We start from the raw sequence: 15,215 nt of genomic DNA on the forward strand, positions 1-15,215 counted from the left end.
TGTCTCACGACTCAGTTTTTTTTACTTGCAGAGTTATTAAAGGCTATAAAAGCTAATAAAAAAGCTATTTAGAAAAAAAAGCCAGCAATATTCTTTATTTTCTCAGCTGATCAGTGGTCTCCCTTCATCTGAACCACTGAACCTATCAATCGCTGAACACATGAGGAAGAAGACGTCGTTACTGCAAACAGTACCTAACACCCAATGCTCTCAGATGTTACATACTGGGGTATTTAGTATTTCTGTCGCTTCTTATTTCAAGTCACATAACCAGTCACACAACTTAAAAAAAAAAAAAGAAGATTTCTAATTCAGTATATCCATCTTATAAACCAGTGTGAGTTATATATGTTCTTATTCGTAATGCTTTTTTTTTTTTAAAACTGATGCAACTTATACTCAGGTTTGGTTTATAGGCCGAAACATACCATAATCCAGAATAACACAAAAACAGCAATCGTAATGTTATCTGAAAAAAACCCGACTGTTTTGATGTGCTGCTAGTGTACCTAAAAAGTCAACACCTTGTTTATCTATGCAATTAACGTTTTCACCACAAGATGGTGTAATGAGTAGTTTCAAGTGGCATTCAGAGGAATAGACTAAAGCTCTTTGCTCACACACAGTGGTGGCGTATCACATTATGCTGCTTGCCCAATGGAAAATGCCCGAGATTACGATATAACCACAACTAATGCTTTAACCCTCGTCCAAATTAGCGTGTTGTTATTGCTAACAGGTTTGATGCGAGTCTCATGTCTTCTGACGACCAAAATAATGTCAGAGAGATGCTGGTTAGAGTCCTGACGCTGCAAATACAAACCAAAAATGGGTCAAAACTCTCAATCAACACTGCCACCTGATGGAGAACAGTGGTATTCCCTTGGCTCCTGAAGGTGGATTTTCGCTGTACAGACGGTCTGACAGGCTCACCGTGTTTCCCTGTGCAGGGGGTGGTGGACAGCGGCTACACGAAGGAGAAGATTCGCATCGTGGAGGGCGTCTGTCTGCTGTCCGGCGACGAGCTTTACTGGGACGACCTCAAACAGATCAAGCCATCCCGCGGCGGCCTGCACACCTGCATGCGCACGGACACCGTGTCCCTGCAGGCCAGCAGCGCCTCGCTAGACGACGGCGAGACGGAGCAGCTCCTGCAGGAGGAGGCGTCGGAGTGCTCCTCCATAACCACCCTGACCCCTTCCACCATCACCCCACAGCGCCACGCCAAGCACAGCCTGCCCGACACCGGCTGGGCCTCCATACGCAAACCCTCCACTGAGAGCGAAGTGTGAGGGACCCCCCACCCCCCCCGCCCTCCTCCCCTTCTGAGCGTCATCTCAACCATCACACACACACACACACACACACACACACACACATACATAAACCGGTACGAATACACAAAGATGAATAGGTAGCTGCATATGTAAACTAACGGTACATGTGGACACGGTTAGCTCTCCAATCCCCTCTCCTGTCTTTGAACCTGGGACTCCGTCCTACTTGTGCGCACACCGAGTGCAGCCCTCCAGCACCAGCCTCAGCGCTTCGGCCTCCGGGCTCACGTGATAAACTAAAGGAGCGTGCTGGAAGGAGGAACGGAAAGGACTCAGGACGAAGCAAACGGAGAGACATGAGTGTTATCTGGAGCCTTTACTTTGTGTGAACTTCTCCCTCTGGAAACCGACAAACTCCCCGGACGATGTAACCACGAGGCCCTCGCTAATGCCACTCATGTCTTTATGAACTCTATTTATAAGTTGTTGTTGTTGTTTTTTTTTTTACTTGTAGAGTGGGTTTGCTGACTTTCGGAGAATGATAATGAGTGTTAAGCGTGAAGTGTTTTTGTTTTTGTTTTGCAGCAGGACTCGGTGATCCAAGAGTTGTATTTATGACCGTGCCAAAGGGCGGAGCTTCACAGAGCCGCCGCGCTCCTTCCTCTATCCACACTTCAGTTGAAACTCCAGTCGACTTCTGGGATGTTTTTTGTTTTTTTTTCCCTCCACTTCAGTAAAGCTCTCTCTCCCTGACATACGGGAAGCACTGCACAGGTTTTCCAGCTCTCATTCTACAACAGCGTCCAACACGGCAGAACGTTGATGAACTCTATGCAGGAGTTTAGTGAGGGAAGCGTTGGGATGATCACGTTGGGACAACGCAGGAGAAGCTACGATGACGTAAAAAGCCCAAGTGCCAAACATTTTTCATCGTTTTTCAATTTTATTTGTGTTTTCCGCCTCTTCTGCTGTTTGCCATGCAGGTAACACTGGTTTTATTTACCAAGGTATCGGATATACGTCTCCGTTGCTTATTTCTTTGGAAAGGAGGCTGTTAGTTTCTGTCCTGTTCACTTTTACTGCAATACTAAATGGAGCGATGGATTACGTTGAATTTCAACACATATACTTCCAAACTGCTACCACTAGAAGTAATGGATGGACAGATTTGTTAGTATTCGCATCTACTTTTAGTTCAAAGAGACGAGAAAGTCGTGATATAAAGGTGGATCTTTTTTTTTTTTTTTTTAAAGATATTATTCACACCAGATTCCCAGATCAGAGACGAACGCATCAAAAATCTTGGCACGTATGACCCCACGTATCTGCTCGGCAACAACTCTTTTCTTTCTGGGGTCGTTCGAGTTCCTCAGAGATGCTCTCACAGTAACGGTACGGTAACAACAAATGTCTAACTTAGAAACACTGTGCATGTCTGTCCTCATCAGACAGTGAGGTTCTTAGCGTAGAAATATATCACTGACATCTTAAAATACAAGATTAATACAAGATTTGATGGACTTTAGGAGAACCATTCTGCCTGTCAAAACGCGGAACAGAGAAATACTATATTGCTATATGGATAAGAATATATGTTAGAGGTTTTAGCTCCTTGTATTTTTGAAGTACCTGCTACAAAGCTCAGCTCCTGGCTGATTTGCTGCTAGACGAAGCACTGAGGCCAATGAAAGAGGGTCTTGGCAGCTACGTAACTCCGGTCTCTGCTGTGTGGCGGTGGGAGCGCCGGCCTGCAGAGCGTCACCGTCTCCCATTCTCCCGGCTCACAGTCCCTCCAAACTCTGCTGCAGGAGCGCTCAAACTGTACAGACGCAAACAGTTCTTTTGATATTGCATTGATTGAGTTGTATAGTCTTTTTTTGGGGTCAAAAAGGGATTCCATTACTCTTTTTTTTTTTTTTTTTTTTTTTTTTAGGCTTGTATGAATTTTACTCACTGGAGAAAAGTTTTTTTTGTTTTATATATATATTTTACCCACTGTGTTCCCAAGCCTTGTAAATGATAGGGAAGATGCCAGTTATTTAATAGTGCTCTTTTGTCTTATGAAATACTGGTTACATATAGCTGTTGTAAAGTTAACTAAAAAGAGGTATTTATGATTTTTTTTTTTTTTGGTTGTCACTTGTGTAAATATGAGAAGACTGTATATGTATTTCCATGGCAGTACTAACAAGCTGTGTTGTGTGATATAGTGAATTATCCCTTTGCTATCTTTTATTATAAAATTGCATTTGCATTTCAATGAAACTTCTGTCTCGCTCGTCTGTGTGGACTGGAGTTCTGCAAACATGCTCTTCAATAGACCGCAATAGTAAAGATGCAAGTTTCTGATAATTCCAACAATGGGAGGAAAGATGCATTTTCAAATAAGGATTTCAGAGGCATAAAAGCTTTTGATTCAGATTCAGGCCCCGTTTCCACGACAACGAATTAGAGTGTATCCGCAAAACTTCCTTCACTTTTGGGGGGTCCGTTTACACGACACCAGTGTCTGGATGCACTGTATCCGCAAAGTTTTTAATCTGGGTCCCGAGGTGGAAAGATTCTTTCACGGCTGCTAATCCCTCCTGCAGAGACTCATGGAGGCGACAGAGCCTGTTACTGCTCATCTCTCCCCCTCCCTCCTGCTCATTCAGTTGTAAACAAACATGGCGGCCGCATAGTGGTACGACCGGTGGTGGTACGACCGGTGGTGGTACGACCGGTGGTGGTACGACCCGTAGTGGTACGACCCGTAGTGGTACGACCCGTAGTGGTACGACCCGCGGTCCATATTCTAGTTTTATGGTCCAGATCAGTAGTTTAATAGTTGAGACTCTCCCTGATATCATCCGATGTGTCATCAGTCCATACGGATGTCAGGTTCTCTCCATTTTCTTCACGTTTATAGTGTGTTGTTCTCTGCACACGTCTGTGTAGTTTCATAACTAAATCAAGCAACGGCGCCCTCCAGTGGCCCGGCAGACTAACTACATCATTGTCTCTGTGTCCGCTGCTGCAGTGTAAACACACTCCTCTTTTTTTAGCGGATTAGGCGTTGTCACGTGAAACGTTGTCGTGTAAACAGGGCCTCAGATTCAGACACCTTTGTTTATCCCACAAGGGGCAATTCACTTATAGTTCCCAGTTGTACATTCACATGCAAGCATTTGGTCATCACTCATTCAATCCGTCAGGAATTAGCAAGTGAAAAAGGGAAATGTCAGGACATAACTAGTAAACCATCCGAGTCGCATGCTGAGGAGCGCCCCGGAAGTTGTGAACAATTAAGTTTATTATTTGAATGTATCATTAGAGATGTTCGAATCATATAAATGGCACGAAACTTCAATTGGAACATTTGAACGAATGAAGTTTACAAAACTGAAAAGTCACATTAGCTTGAGAGTCAATCCAATAGATAAGGTCAGAGTTGACTCAACAAACAGTATCTAAAGTGGAACAAAAGACACCTTTGTTTTTGATCAAAATATAATTTAAAAAGAATAACTTCTATGTAAGAATATCAATGTACAAGCTCTGCTTGCTCAGATTTCTCAGATTTTAGTTGTTGAATAGAAAACTCAGCACATATGTCTTGCTTGTTAAATTAATAAATAAATTGTCAATAACTTTTACTTTATGTTCTGACTTCAATAATCCAATCCTGCAAGAAAAGACCTAAATGATACTATGGAGATTTCAAATTGTCAGATATTAACAAATACATTGCAAAAAAAAAATCCCTTGCTGAGATTAAAAGGCTAAAATCAACATAAACATTCATCAATCTTCTGTACATTTATTTTTTAACTGCTATACAATAGCACTCACATATTCACTCTTGTGGATTAAATACACTAAATTACCATATGTACAAATATATACAAAGCTTACAAGAATGAAGCATAAATAAACAAAACAACTAAGACTTAAATACACCAGCAGTTTTAAATAGATTAAAAGCTCCAAATTATTATAAAATACTGGTCCTGAGATTTTATTTTTTTAATGAACACAAGAGCATGAGGGAAGTACTCAAAGCTCTCATTTCAGTACATAATGTAGTCATTATATTGTATGTTTACAATAGACAAACAAGCAGTAGGAGAACATTACAATAGAATTACACTCCCAAGAGGAGATTAGGTTACTAAAACAGCCGTATAATGAACGAAGTGCATTCTGTAATATCTACACGTAAGCATCAACTACTTTATTGGCCTTTTTCTTTCCGACATAAAGTGATACAATGCAGCAGCAGAGTGACTATTTATTCCTCTTTTATATTAACTAGGGGTTATTATAATAGATGTACAGCAGGTACCACTGATCCTTGATAACTACATCTGCCCTTTTAGCACTTACAGGGTATCTCCTTTAGCCTGCTTTAGGAATACAACAACACATGACGCGTGAAGGGTATTGACAGTATATAACCTTTTTGTAGTGAGTTAAAATGGATGCAACCTTTGCTATCCAAGGCACAAGCAGAACATGAAAACCCAATAAAGAAAGGCGAGACAGAACAAGAAACTTTCTGTAATGCAAATGGCAACAAATGTATGCCTGTGCCCGGCAATGCCCTTTTAAGCCTACAAAATCAATTTGATGCTTATTGACAGAAAAAAGAACAAACTTGTAAAGTCGAAATAAGATGATTAATAATGTAAAAGGGAATATCAGTCGGTCAATCTTCTTCTTTATTATTATTATTATTATTATTGTTATTATTATTATTATTATTATTATTATTATTGTTATTATTATTATCATCATTATTATTATTGTTGTTGCTGTTATTGGTTTTTCAATTAGTTTATACGACTCTCGTGTTTACAGCCCATTATAAATAAAGTTTTTATGACACGTGACCCCTTACGCAGCTTTTCATTGGTTCTCAGAATAACACGAACACTCAAAGCGTCCGCCTTCTTCCATCGTTTCGACCAATCGGCGACCAACTTCAGAAGGCGCCTGTTTGAAACGAAGCCCGACTTTGTCGATCTTTGTAAAAAAGAAAAAAAAAAGATTTAATGCACGTTTCAAACGCAAACCTTGTTTGAATCAACTCGCTTTGTGTGCGTTTGTTTGACGCTTCTATCGTTTGTTTACTGAAACGACTTTCTGTTCGTTAAAAGCGAACGTCTGTTGTTAGCATGGCTACGCAGCGAGCCGCTAAGCTAACTCGTCGAGGTGAGTGTTTCCTCTTTGCTGAAGTTTCTTGTTTTCGAAACGCTTTTTGGTTCGGATCTTTAAAGTTTTGTGTTGTGTGGCGTCACGGTAGTTAGATCTGTTATGTGCTTGTGTTTGAATGTAGCTAATGTTGTTTAATGGCTCGGTTTTTTTGGATCGCACGTGGTACGACTAAACTCCCGTTACTGTGTCACAGGGGTCGGCTGAGAGGAAGAAGTCATGGAAGCTGAAACATCGAGTCAAGACGCTACCTGAAGTAAATACATCTAGTCCACACTGTACAAACACAGTGACGAAGTCGGTGAAGAGTGAGGGTGATGAGTTGCACGATTCTAAGTTGGTGTGATTGTTGCAGTGGCAACATCGCACCAATCCTATCCCACCTGAGGACACACTGTGTGCACAGGGGCCATCTGACTCACTCAGCCGCACTTTATGTACAAATGTTGTCTTTTGTTTTGTTGTACATGTGTAAGACAGCCACGTGTTGATTTATACAGAGTTGGCATGTAGTTAAGCATGGGAATTGAGTGATTAGCAGTCATTAAAAAGTATGACTGAGTGAACTCCCTGAAAAGCATTAAATTGGCTCATTTAATGCAGAAAGATGAATTTACACATTTCTGTTCAGAAAGTCTCAAAACTGGATCCAAATTGAGTACTGATGTATTACTAAATCCAAGTGTAGAGACTTGACTCTTGGAGCCTACAATATCTACTCCCTCAGAGTGTTGTAGAGCTGCCAGACAATTTAAACACTTAATTACTGCTTGAATCTATGAATATATATATATATATATATATATATATATATATATATAATTTACAGGAAGATGACATGTACATTTGGTCACCGATGAAGCACTGCTCTCTTCTACAGGAGTCACCAGTGCTTACTTGAAGCCTTTCTTGCTATAACTGGGACTTGAGGTAAAGACTATACTCAACGTGTCACAAGTGTGCAGTAAAAACAATACAGTGAAGGGAAATCACATTTGATTGCTGTTTGGAGATTTCTCATCGTCTTTGAACACCCACATATGATTCCTAACTGACGACTAAATGCCATTACTGTGTCGCAGGACTTCGATAAGACAAGGAAGTCAATGAAGACTACATCAAGTGAAGAGGCTGCCTGACTAGATCAAACGTGAAGGTGAGATAAATGCGTGCAGTGCACACCAGTGTAAACACTCCTGGGGTGATGAAGTGCGTTAAGAGTGAGGGTGATGAGTTGCATGATTAAACGTTGGTGTGATTGTCGCAGTGGCAACATCACACCAATCTGATCCCACCTGAGGACACACTGTGTGCACAGGGGCCATCTGACTCACTCAGCCGCACTTTTATGTATAAATGTTGTCTTTTGTTTTGTTGAACATGTGTAGATGGGCCATGTGTTGATTTATACAGAGTTGGCATGTAGTTAAGCATGGGAATTGAGTGTAGGAAGTCATTTAAAGTATGACTGACTGAACTCCCTGAAAAGCATTAAATTGGCTCTAAATTCACCTTTCTGTTCAGAAAGTCTCAAAACTGGATCCAAATTGAGTACTGCTGTATGACTAAATCACTTAACATTTTGGAAAATTAACACACAGAATGGGAATAAATCATGCTTTCCCGTTCAAATCTAAGGAATAGAAATAATCACAGAAATGATTCTTCTGGGTACACTCCCCCCAATGGTAACTTTACATTGATTTTATATGCTTTTCCTGATCAGAGGGAGAAATTAAGTTTTTCTTAAGGTCCTGTGGAATGCAGCTCTTGTGTTTGATATTGTGTGAGCAGTGTAGAGACTTGACTCTTGGAGCCTACAATATCTACTCCCTCAGAGTGTTGTAGAGCTGCCAGACAATTTAAACACTTAATTACTGCTTGAATCTATGAATATATATATATATATATATATATATATATATAATTTACAGGAAGATGACATGTACATTTGGTCACAGATGAAGCACTGCTCTCTTCTACAGGAGTCACCAGTGCTTACTTGAAGCCTTTCTTGCTGTAACTGGGACTTGAGGTTAAGACTATACTCAACGTGTCACAAGTGTGCAGTAAAACAGTGAAGGGAAATCACATTTGATTGCTGTTTGGAGATTTCTCATCGTCTTTGAACACCCACATATGATTCCTAACTGACGACTAAATGCCATTACTGTGTCGCAGGAGTTCGATAAGACAAGGAAGTCAATGAAGACTACATCAAGTGAAGAGGCTGCCTGACTAGATCAAACGTGAAGGTGAGATAAATGCGTGCAGTGCACACCAGTGTAAACACTCCTGGGGTGATGAAGTGCGTTAAGAGTGAGGGTGATGAGTTGCATGATTAAACGTTGGTGTGATTGTCGCAGTGGCAACATCACACCAATCTGATCCCACCTGAGGACACACTGTGTGCACAGGGGCCATCTGACTCACTCAGCCGCACTTTATGTACAAATGTTGTCTTTTGTTTTGTGTAAGACAGCCATGTGTTGATTTATACAGAGGGGAGGTGTGGTTCAGCTTGGGACTTTAGTGTGATTAAAAGATATTTCAAGTGACTGATCCTCCCCCTGGAAAGCATGAAAATGACTCTTATTTTGCCTCTCTTTGCATAAAGTCTCAAAACTGGATCCAAAATGACTTCACACAGTTGAGCACTACTGTATTACTGAGCCATTTAGCAGTGATGAGTTGCATTATTAAACATGCTGCTGTGGTGACACCCATCGTGCACAGGGACCATCTGAGTCGCCTCCCCACCTGACGGAAAGAGCCAGTGGGGGGTCCTGTTAAAGGTTTTCCTTTTTTCTTCCTCCTTTCTGGCTGGATCAGAGACGGCAGAGTTCAAGGTCAGACAGGCGGTGTGAACCGTGAACATGACGGCCGCCCTGCCAGCAGACGTCTATCCCTTTGGTGTGTGGAAGGCATGAGGACATGCATCAATTTATTTGTCCCTTTCTGGTCATTTTTCTCTGTTAAATTGTGTTTAATTTCCCTTACCTTGGAATTCTACCTCACAACTGTGATTGTTGAATATCGTTACGCTCCTGCTAATAAGCTAAACGCTTTTGCGGCGGCTCGTTGTGCTTGAACATTCCCATGCACAATTTGCAAAATGTTGATCACAGGGTTTCCTTTTTAATTCATAATAGCTGAAATCAACCAAATGGCACTGATCTGAAGTTTACAGACCCTTAAATGGTTCACCTCATATTATGCACACAAATCTTACTCGGCCGAAAACTGCAAATCTGTGAAAAGATTGTAATTTGTGTGATTAATGGAACTCTTGAAAGATCATTTTGCTTTTCCTCCAGAAGTACAATGATCCATAGGGACTTATTGGTTTCAAATTACCTGTAAAAAAAAAAACAAAAAAAAAAAAACCCAAAAGTGTAAATTTATTAATCAGAGGGGTATATATACACACGCACACAAAGACTTCATTAAATAATATTGGTCTCCAAACTTAAAATTCAAGTTTAAAGTCCGTCCTTCGGTGTTTACAGCAGAAGGAAGTGAACTTGCAGGGGGGGGGGTGTCCATGAGCAGTAACAGGCTCTGTAGCCTCCATCAGTCTCTGCAGGAGGGAATAGCAACCGTGAAAGAATCTTTCCATCTTGGGAGCCGGATTAAAAACTTTGCAGATACAGTGCATCAGAACACTGGTGTCGTGTAAACGGACCCCCCAAAAGTGAAGAAAGTTTGGCGGATACACTCAAATTTGTTGTTGTGTAAATGGGGCTTTAATCATCGCCCGTGCTGTTTTAAAAACCTTCTGTCCTGGTTCTGTCTTCTCCCTCCATCGTTGGTGTCCCTGCAGGCTGAGAAAATAATGCCGGCACAGCGTGTTCACAGTTCTGCAAATGTTGGCTTATTGCTGAATGACCTGAAGGGACGCCACCTGATGCTGGGAGGTACGTATGTACATTTTAGATATTTAATTCCAACTCAAGTTCATTCATTTTTTTCATTTATTTATTTATTTAAAAGGGACCGTGTACAATTAAGGTCCCATTTACACAACAACCAATACGAGTTTATCCGCAAAACTTTCTTCACGTTTGGGGGGTCCGTTTACACGACATCAGTGTCTGGATGCACTGTATCCGCAAAGTTTTTAATCCGGCTCTCAAGGTGGAAAGATTCTTTCACGGCTGCTATTCCCTCCTTCAGAGACTGATGGAGGCTACAGAGCCTGTTACTGCTCATGGACACCCCTCCCTCCTGCTCATTCAGTTGTAAACAAACATGGTGGCCCCGTAGTGGTACGACCCGTAGTGGTACGACCCGTAGTGGTACGACCCGTAGTGGTACGACCCGTAGTGGTACGACCCGTAGTGGTACGACCCGTAGTGGTACGACCCGTAGTGGTACGACCCGTAGTGGTACGACCCGTAGTCCATATTCTAGTTTTATCGCCCAGATCAGTAGTTTAATAGTTGAGACTCTCCCTGATATCATCCGATGTGTCATCAGTCCATACGGATGTCAGGTTCTCTCCATTTTCTTCATGTTTATAGTGTTTTGTTCTCTGCACACACGTCTGTGTAGTTTCAGTACAAAATCAAGCAACAGACGATGTCTTTATGTATGGCTTGTCTTTTACTTGAAGACATACACTCCAGACTTGTTTACCCTCCATCACAGGTCGAACTCTGACAGACACTCGTACATTTGATCTATTTATAAGTGTGTTCGCTTCAGAATCATGCATTTGGATAAAACGTGAGGAAAAACCTTCCAGACGGTCGTCTCATCACACAAAGACGGTGTGATGAGACGACCGTCTGGATTTGATTCGGTGTTTGTCGGATGGTGATCAGCTTTTGGATTGTGAGCTGCATGGTTGACTTGGTATGAAGTTTGTGTTTTTAGCACTGCTGTCTGGTAACATAATTTGTCTAATTTTGTACATGATCAAATTAATTATTTAAAATGTAAATATGCAGGGCAGGTGGATCAAGGCGTCTACCCTCTTAAAAGAACAATATATGACACAGAAAATTGAATTGAGTTTCCAATGTGCAATAATACGAAAGTAGTTTATTTTATTTTAGAATGTTGTTACACTCTTTTTCTTGTTTATATTCTATTTTTTATTTTTATTCTGTTTTTGGTGAAAGGTTTTGTGAGTTAATTAATTTTACTTTGGGTGATTTATGTCCACATGCAAGCAAAATAAAATCTCGATTCTTCAGTGTGTCTTGTATGTAAAGCACAATTGACAAGATTCTACCATTTAAAAATCCAGATGTTTAAAGATTACATAAAGCTTGAAATTGTCCATTTTAAATGAACATAGGATATTTCAATAGTCACTTTCCAACAAATCAAATTTAACTTGAGCAGCAAAACACGTTTGACCTATAAAACGAGGCTAACATAGCTCAATTAATTTCCACGTATGGTTTATGTATGTCTATAAACTTTTACATTGCATTTGTTTTAATAACAATTTATAAATGTAAACAATTCATTACATTCTCGGCTGTTTTAGCACCTGCTTCAGCAGTTTCACCTTTTTTTCAGAATTTTGTTTTGATGTTTTATCTCTTTTCACTATTTAAACTTTTTTATTTTGGAAATTCTCATTTTAGTATTTGCTTCTTTATTTTTCAAACCAATTTGTATCCAAGAGATAAGTCCTTTTAAAGATGACTCTAATTTAAAAAACAAAAGAAAAGGATCTTTAATATTAAAATCTTTAATATTTATTATTAGAATCTTTTATTTGCATATAATTTTTAGGAAGTGTCGGAGCCAAAGGACTAAAGAGCTGCATTAGGCTCCAGAACTGCAGGTTGCAGAGCGCTGGGAGGTTCTAACAAAACTCTTATGAAATGATAAATATTCAGTTCTGAAATCCAACAATCGAATCTATTTATTCACTAAAAGTTCTGGTAAATAACCACTACACAGATGGTTGTATGGTAAGGTTATGTATTCTCAAAGATGAACAACTCCTTGCTTCTTTGGTGATTTGCTTTGTTTGATGGTGCCGATCGATCCTGTTCATGACCCTGCTTCCTCTGTGCAGGTATTTCTACAGACTGTTGCATCATCGTTACGCCAGGATGTCAGTTGCACAGGTGAGAAAACATTTCAATCGCTACGAGACATGTGTGAAATACGGCTGTATCTTGCGGTCGGAGGAAGATTTAGTCAGAATGTGGCTGAAATGACTAATCCCTCCTCCTCCTCTTCTTCACCTGGCAGATGGACAAGCTGTTGACCTGGTAGATTGGATCAGAAGTGACGAAGAGGAACACGAGTGACCTTGAAAGTTCAGCATTCTTCACCTTTTATCTTTCATCCAAAAAAACCAGAACATGCGCGCACTTGGAAATCATGTTTCTTTTTAGTCGTCGCGTCTGACTGGAGTAACCCCTGTGAGTCAGAGCGGCGAGCTACATCACACTAATGGCTTTTACTGAGGCGATCCATGTGTGTAGTTTCCTCTGAGGATTACAATTTTCCCCGATTGTCTTGCATCATCAGAGGCCGCGGCTCTCCCGAAATGTCTGCATTCTCTCCGTGGGTTTTGCCGGCGAGGAGGCGCTCGTGGTCGACAGTTTGCGGTCGTCTGGACAGAATGACGTGAAATCCATATTGTGTTCTTTCAAGTGAGGCTGAGAGAGAGCAGGCATTTCGACTGCTGTCCACATGGTTCTCCGCCAGGTCGTCAAGACGTGCAAAAAGAAGCTCCATATCATTTGTACGGCCCCTGAGGAGACCGCCACTGCTTCCCCCCCCCCCCCCCCCCACACACACACACACACACACATTTAGCTTCACGTGAGCAGACGAGCTGCAGAAATCAACAAATTGACGTTTGACCAGAGCTCTGCAACTCGCGACTACTCGGCCTCCTGCTTTCATTGAATTATATGTAAATAGTAAAAATTTTATATTTTCAAGAATGAATGTGTTTTATTGCCCAAAATCAGCAGCTCGGTCACTGCAGGTGATTAATGTGTTCAGATCCAGCCCCCAGGCAAAGCTAATTTGGATAGACTTCAGGAAAATTGTTTATTTAAACTTTTTTTTAAAGCAAGAGGTAAAAACAAAAAGCCTTTATTTGTCCATAAATGTGTTAAAACCATGTCTTGAAAATGTGGTTTTTGTAGGTTTGTGTGTCAAAGTGAGAAACAAGTTAAGGTTGTTCAGCTGTTTCAAGAAAACTCAAATCAATCACATTAATGTGAATAACTACAGAGAATTGGGGGAACATGGGACTGTTTTCAACATGCTGGATGAGATTTTAGTTTAATTATGATTTCATTGATTTCTGTGCAATCAGGCTTGAATAAACCCTGTTTTCACTGTTGTAATATCATTTATGTCACTACGCTCACTTGTCTTGGCAAATTGTTTCCTACTTGGTCAGGATGAAAAATACAATCCTCTCATTTCTCACTTGATTCTGAGTTGATATGTTGTGTGATTTCAGCAACTATTAACTCCTCTTAGTTTTTTCTGCTCGTGTCTTGATCTTTTTAAATTTTCGTTGTGGTAATGTTTATTGATGGAGTTTTTCATATAATCTCCTTGGGCTTCTTTCCTCTCTGGCACCGTTTGGTTTTATTTCTTGTAAATTCTGTATTATATTCTTTGTACAGCAAAAGAAAAATGAAAGTGTAAATGTATATTCAAAATAAACTGGTGGTGTCATCTATCGATTAATAAGATTGTCAGCACCTTAATAAAAAATACATCTAGAAAAACAGTTTAGTTTTTGACTATTTACAGTAAAAGAAAATCCAGGCAAGAGAATTGACTGGATCCGCTCGTCTGTCAGCTCCTCGTCACTGAATGTTCTCAGTTAAACCACCAGGTGGCAGTTAAATATCAGCCTTCCTCTCTTCTGCCCTGCACTAATGTATGTGTAATAATCTGCTTCCCTTGTGTAAAACATGAACGTATGCTGCTGTGTGCATAATGAGGCACTGCATTTCAGCTGATGGATTCACACCTGAAAACTCCACGTACTTGAAAGCACCTTTAGTAAATGTCTCACTCCTGAAGACCTTGAGCAGATTCAAGCCGATATATAGACCTCAGTTCAAATCAGGCCTGAGATCATTGGGATGTTTGAATGACTGAGTCGAGTTGCGCCGCAGCACAGAATGAAGTTTCGCTGTAATATCTTATCTAAAATCTTAACCTGTTGACAAAATATTTTAGTACGTCCCTCCACATGTCGCATGGACAAATGTTGAGAGTTTTTTTTTCTAACGCCAGGTTTTCAAGTATTTATGCAGGTGACTGTAGCTCAGAACTTCACTGATGCCACACTGTCACACAATAAATATTGAAATGATTAAATAAATATATTTTTATGGGACAAAATCAAGTCCTTCAAATCAAGAAGCTTGAAATGGTACAAAGGTGAGAACTGCCAGAGTTTTTCAAAAAAATGGAAAAGTTACTTAAAACTGAGAATTAAGGTTAATTTTGGAGCCCTCTGCATGAAAGCAGTGTTGGAACTCAATGTGGAAGAGGTCTGATAGACTCCAAGCCACAACAGAATGAGGAGAAACATCTCTGAGCAGTTCCAGCTTACGTGATCGGTGGCCCACTGAGCAGTGGTCATACTACAAAAGTCTTAGGGTGCGTCTGAATAGTCCTTCCTATCTTCTTTCCTATCCACTTTGCCTTAACCCCGTGAATGACGTCACAGGGTTAAGAAAAGGTGCTGGGGAAAGGCGATCACGTTGTTTTGACAATCAGACTACACTTCCA

At 40.6% G+C, this 15,215-nt stretch overlaps 1 protein-coding gene and 1 long non-coding RNA gene across 3 annotated transcripts in view; both read left to right on the plus strand.

The window, feature by feature from the left end:
• lrp4 (low density lipoprotein receptor-related protein 4) overlaps positions 1-1,292 on the plus strand; it is a gene marked incomplete at its 3' end in the record, with an annotated part of 180,773 nt that extends 179,481 nt beyond the window's left edge. The window contains exon 38 of the mRNA XM_080493399.1: positions 951-1,292. Coding sequence (XP_080349525.1) covers positions 951-1,292 — 342 coding nt within the window. The remainder of the gene's footprint in view (positions 1-950) is intronic.
• Positions 1,293-6,221: 4,929 nt separating this feature from the next.
• Positions 6,222-14,192, plus strand: LOC308106633. 2 transcript variants are annotated; one of them, XR_013935167.1, is made up of 7 exons: positions 6,222-6,470; positions 6,667-6,726; positions 7,351-7,400; positions 7,553-7,626; positions 8,652-8,725; positions 12,511-12,562; positions 12,690-14,154. It is a non-coding gene; the product is annotated as an uncharacterized lncRNA (long non-coding RNA). The 2 variants fall into 2 exon arrangements; XR_013935166.1 differs by lacking the exons at positions 7,351-7,400; positions 7,553-7,626 and having other exon boundaries at positions 12,690-14,192.
• The last annotated feature ends 1,023 nt before the right edge of the window (positions 14,193-15,215 follow it).

The sequence above is a fragment of the Lipophrys pholis genome, assembly GCF_963383615.2.
Source record: "Lipophrys pholis genome assembly, chromosome: 2".
NCBI classification, from domain to species: Eukaryota; Metazoa; Chordata; class Actinopteri; order Blenniiformes; family Blenniidae; genus Lipophrys; species Lipophrys pholis.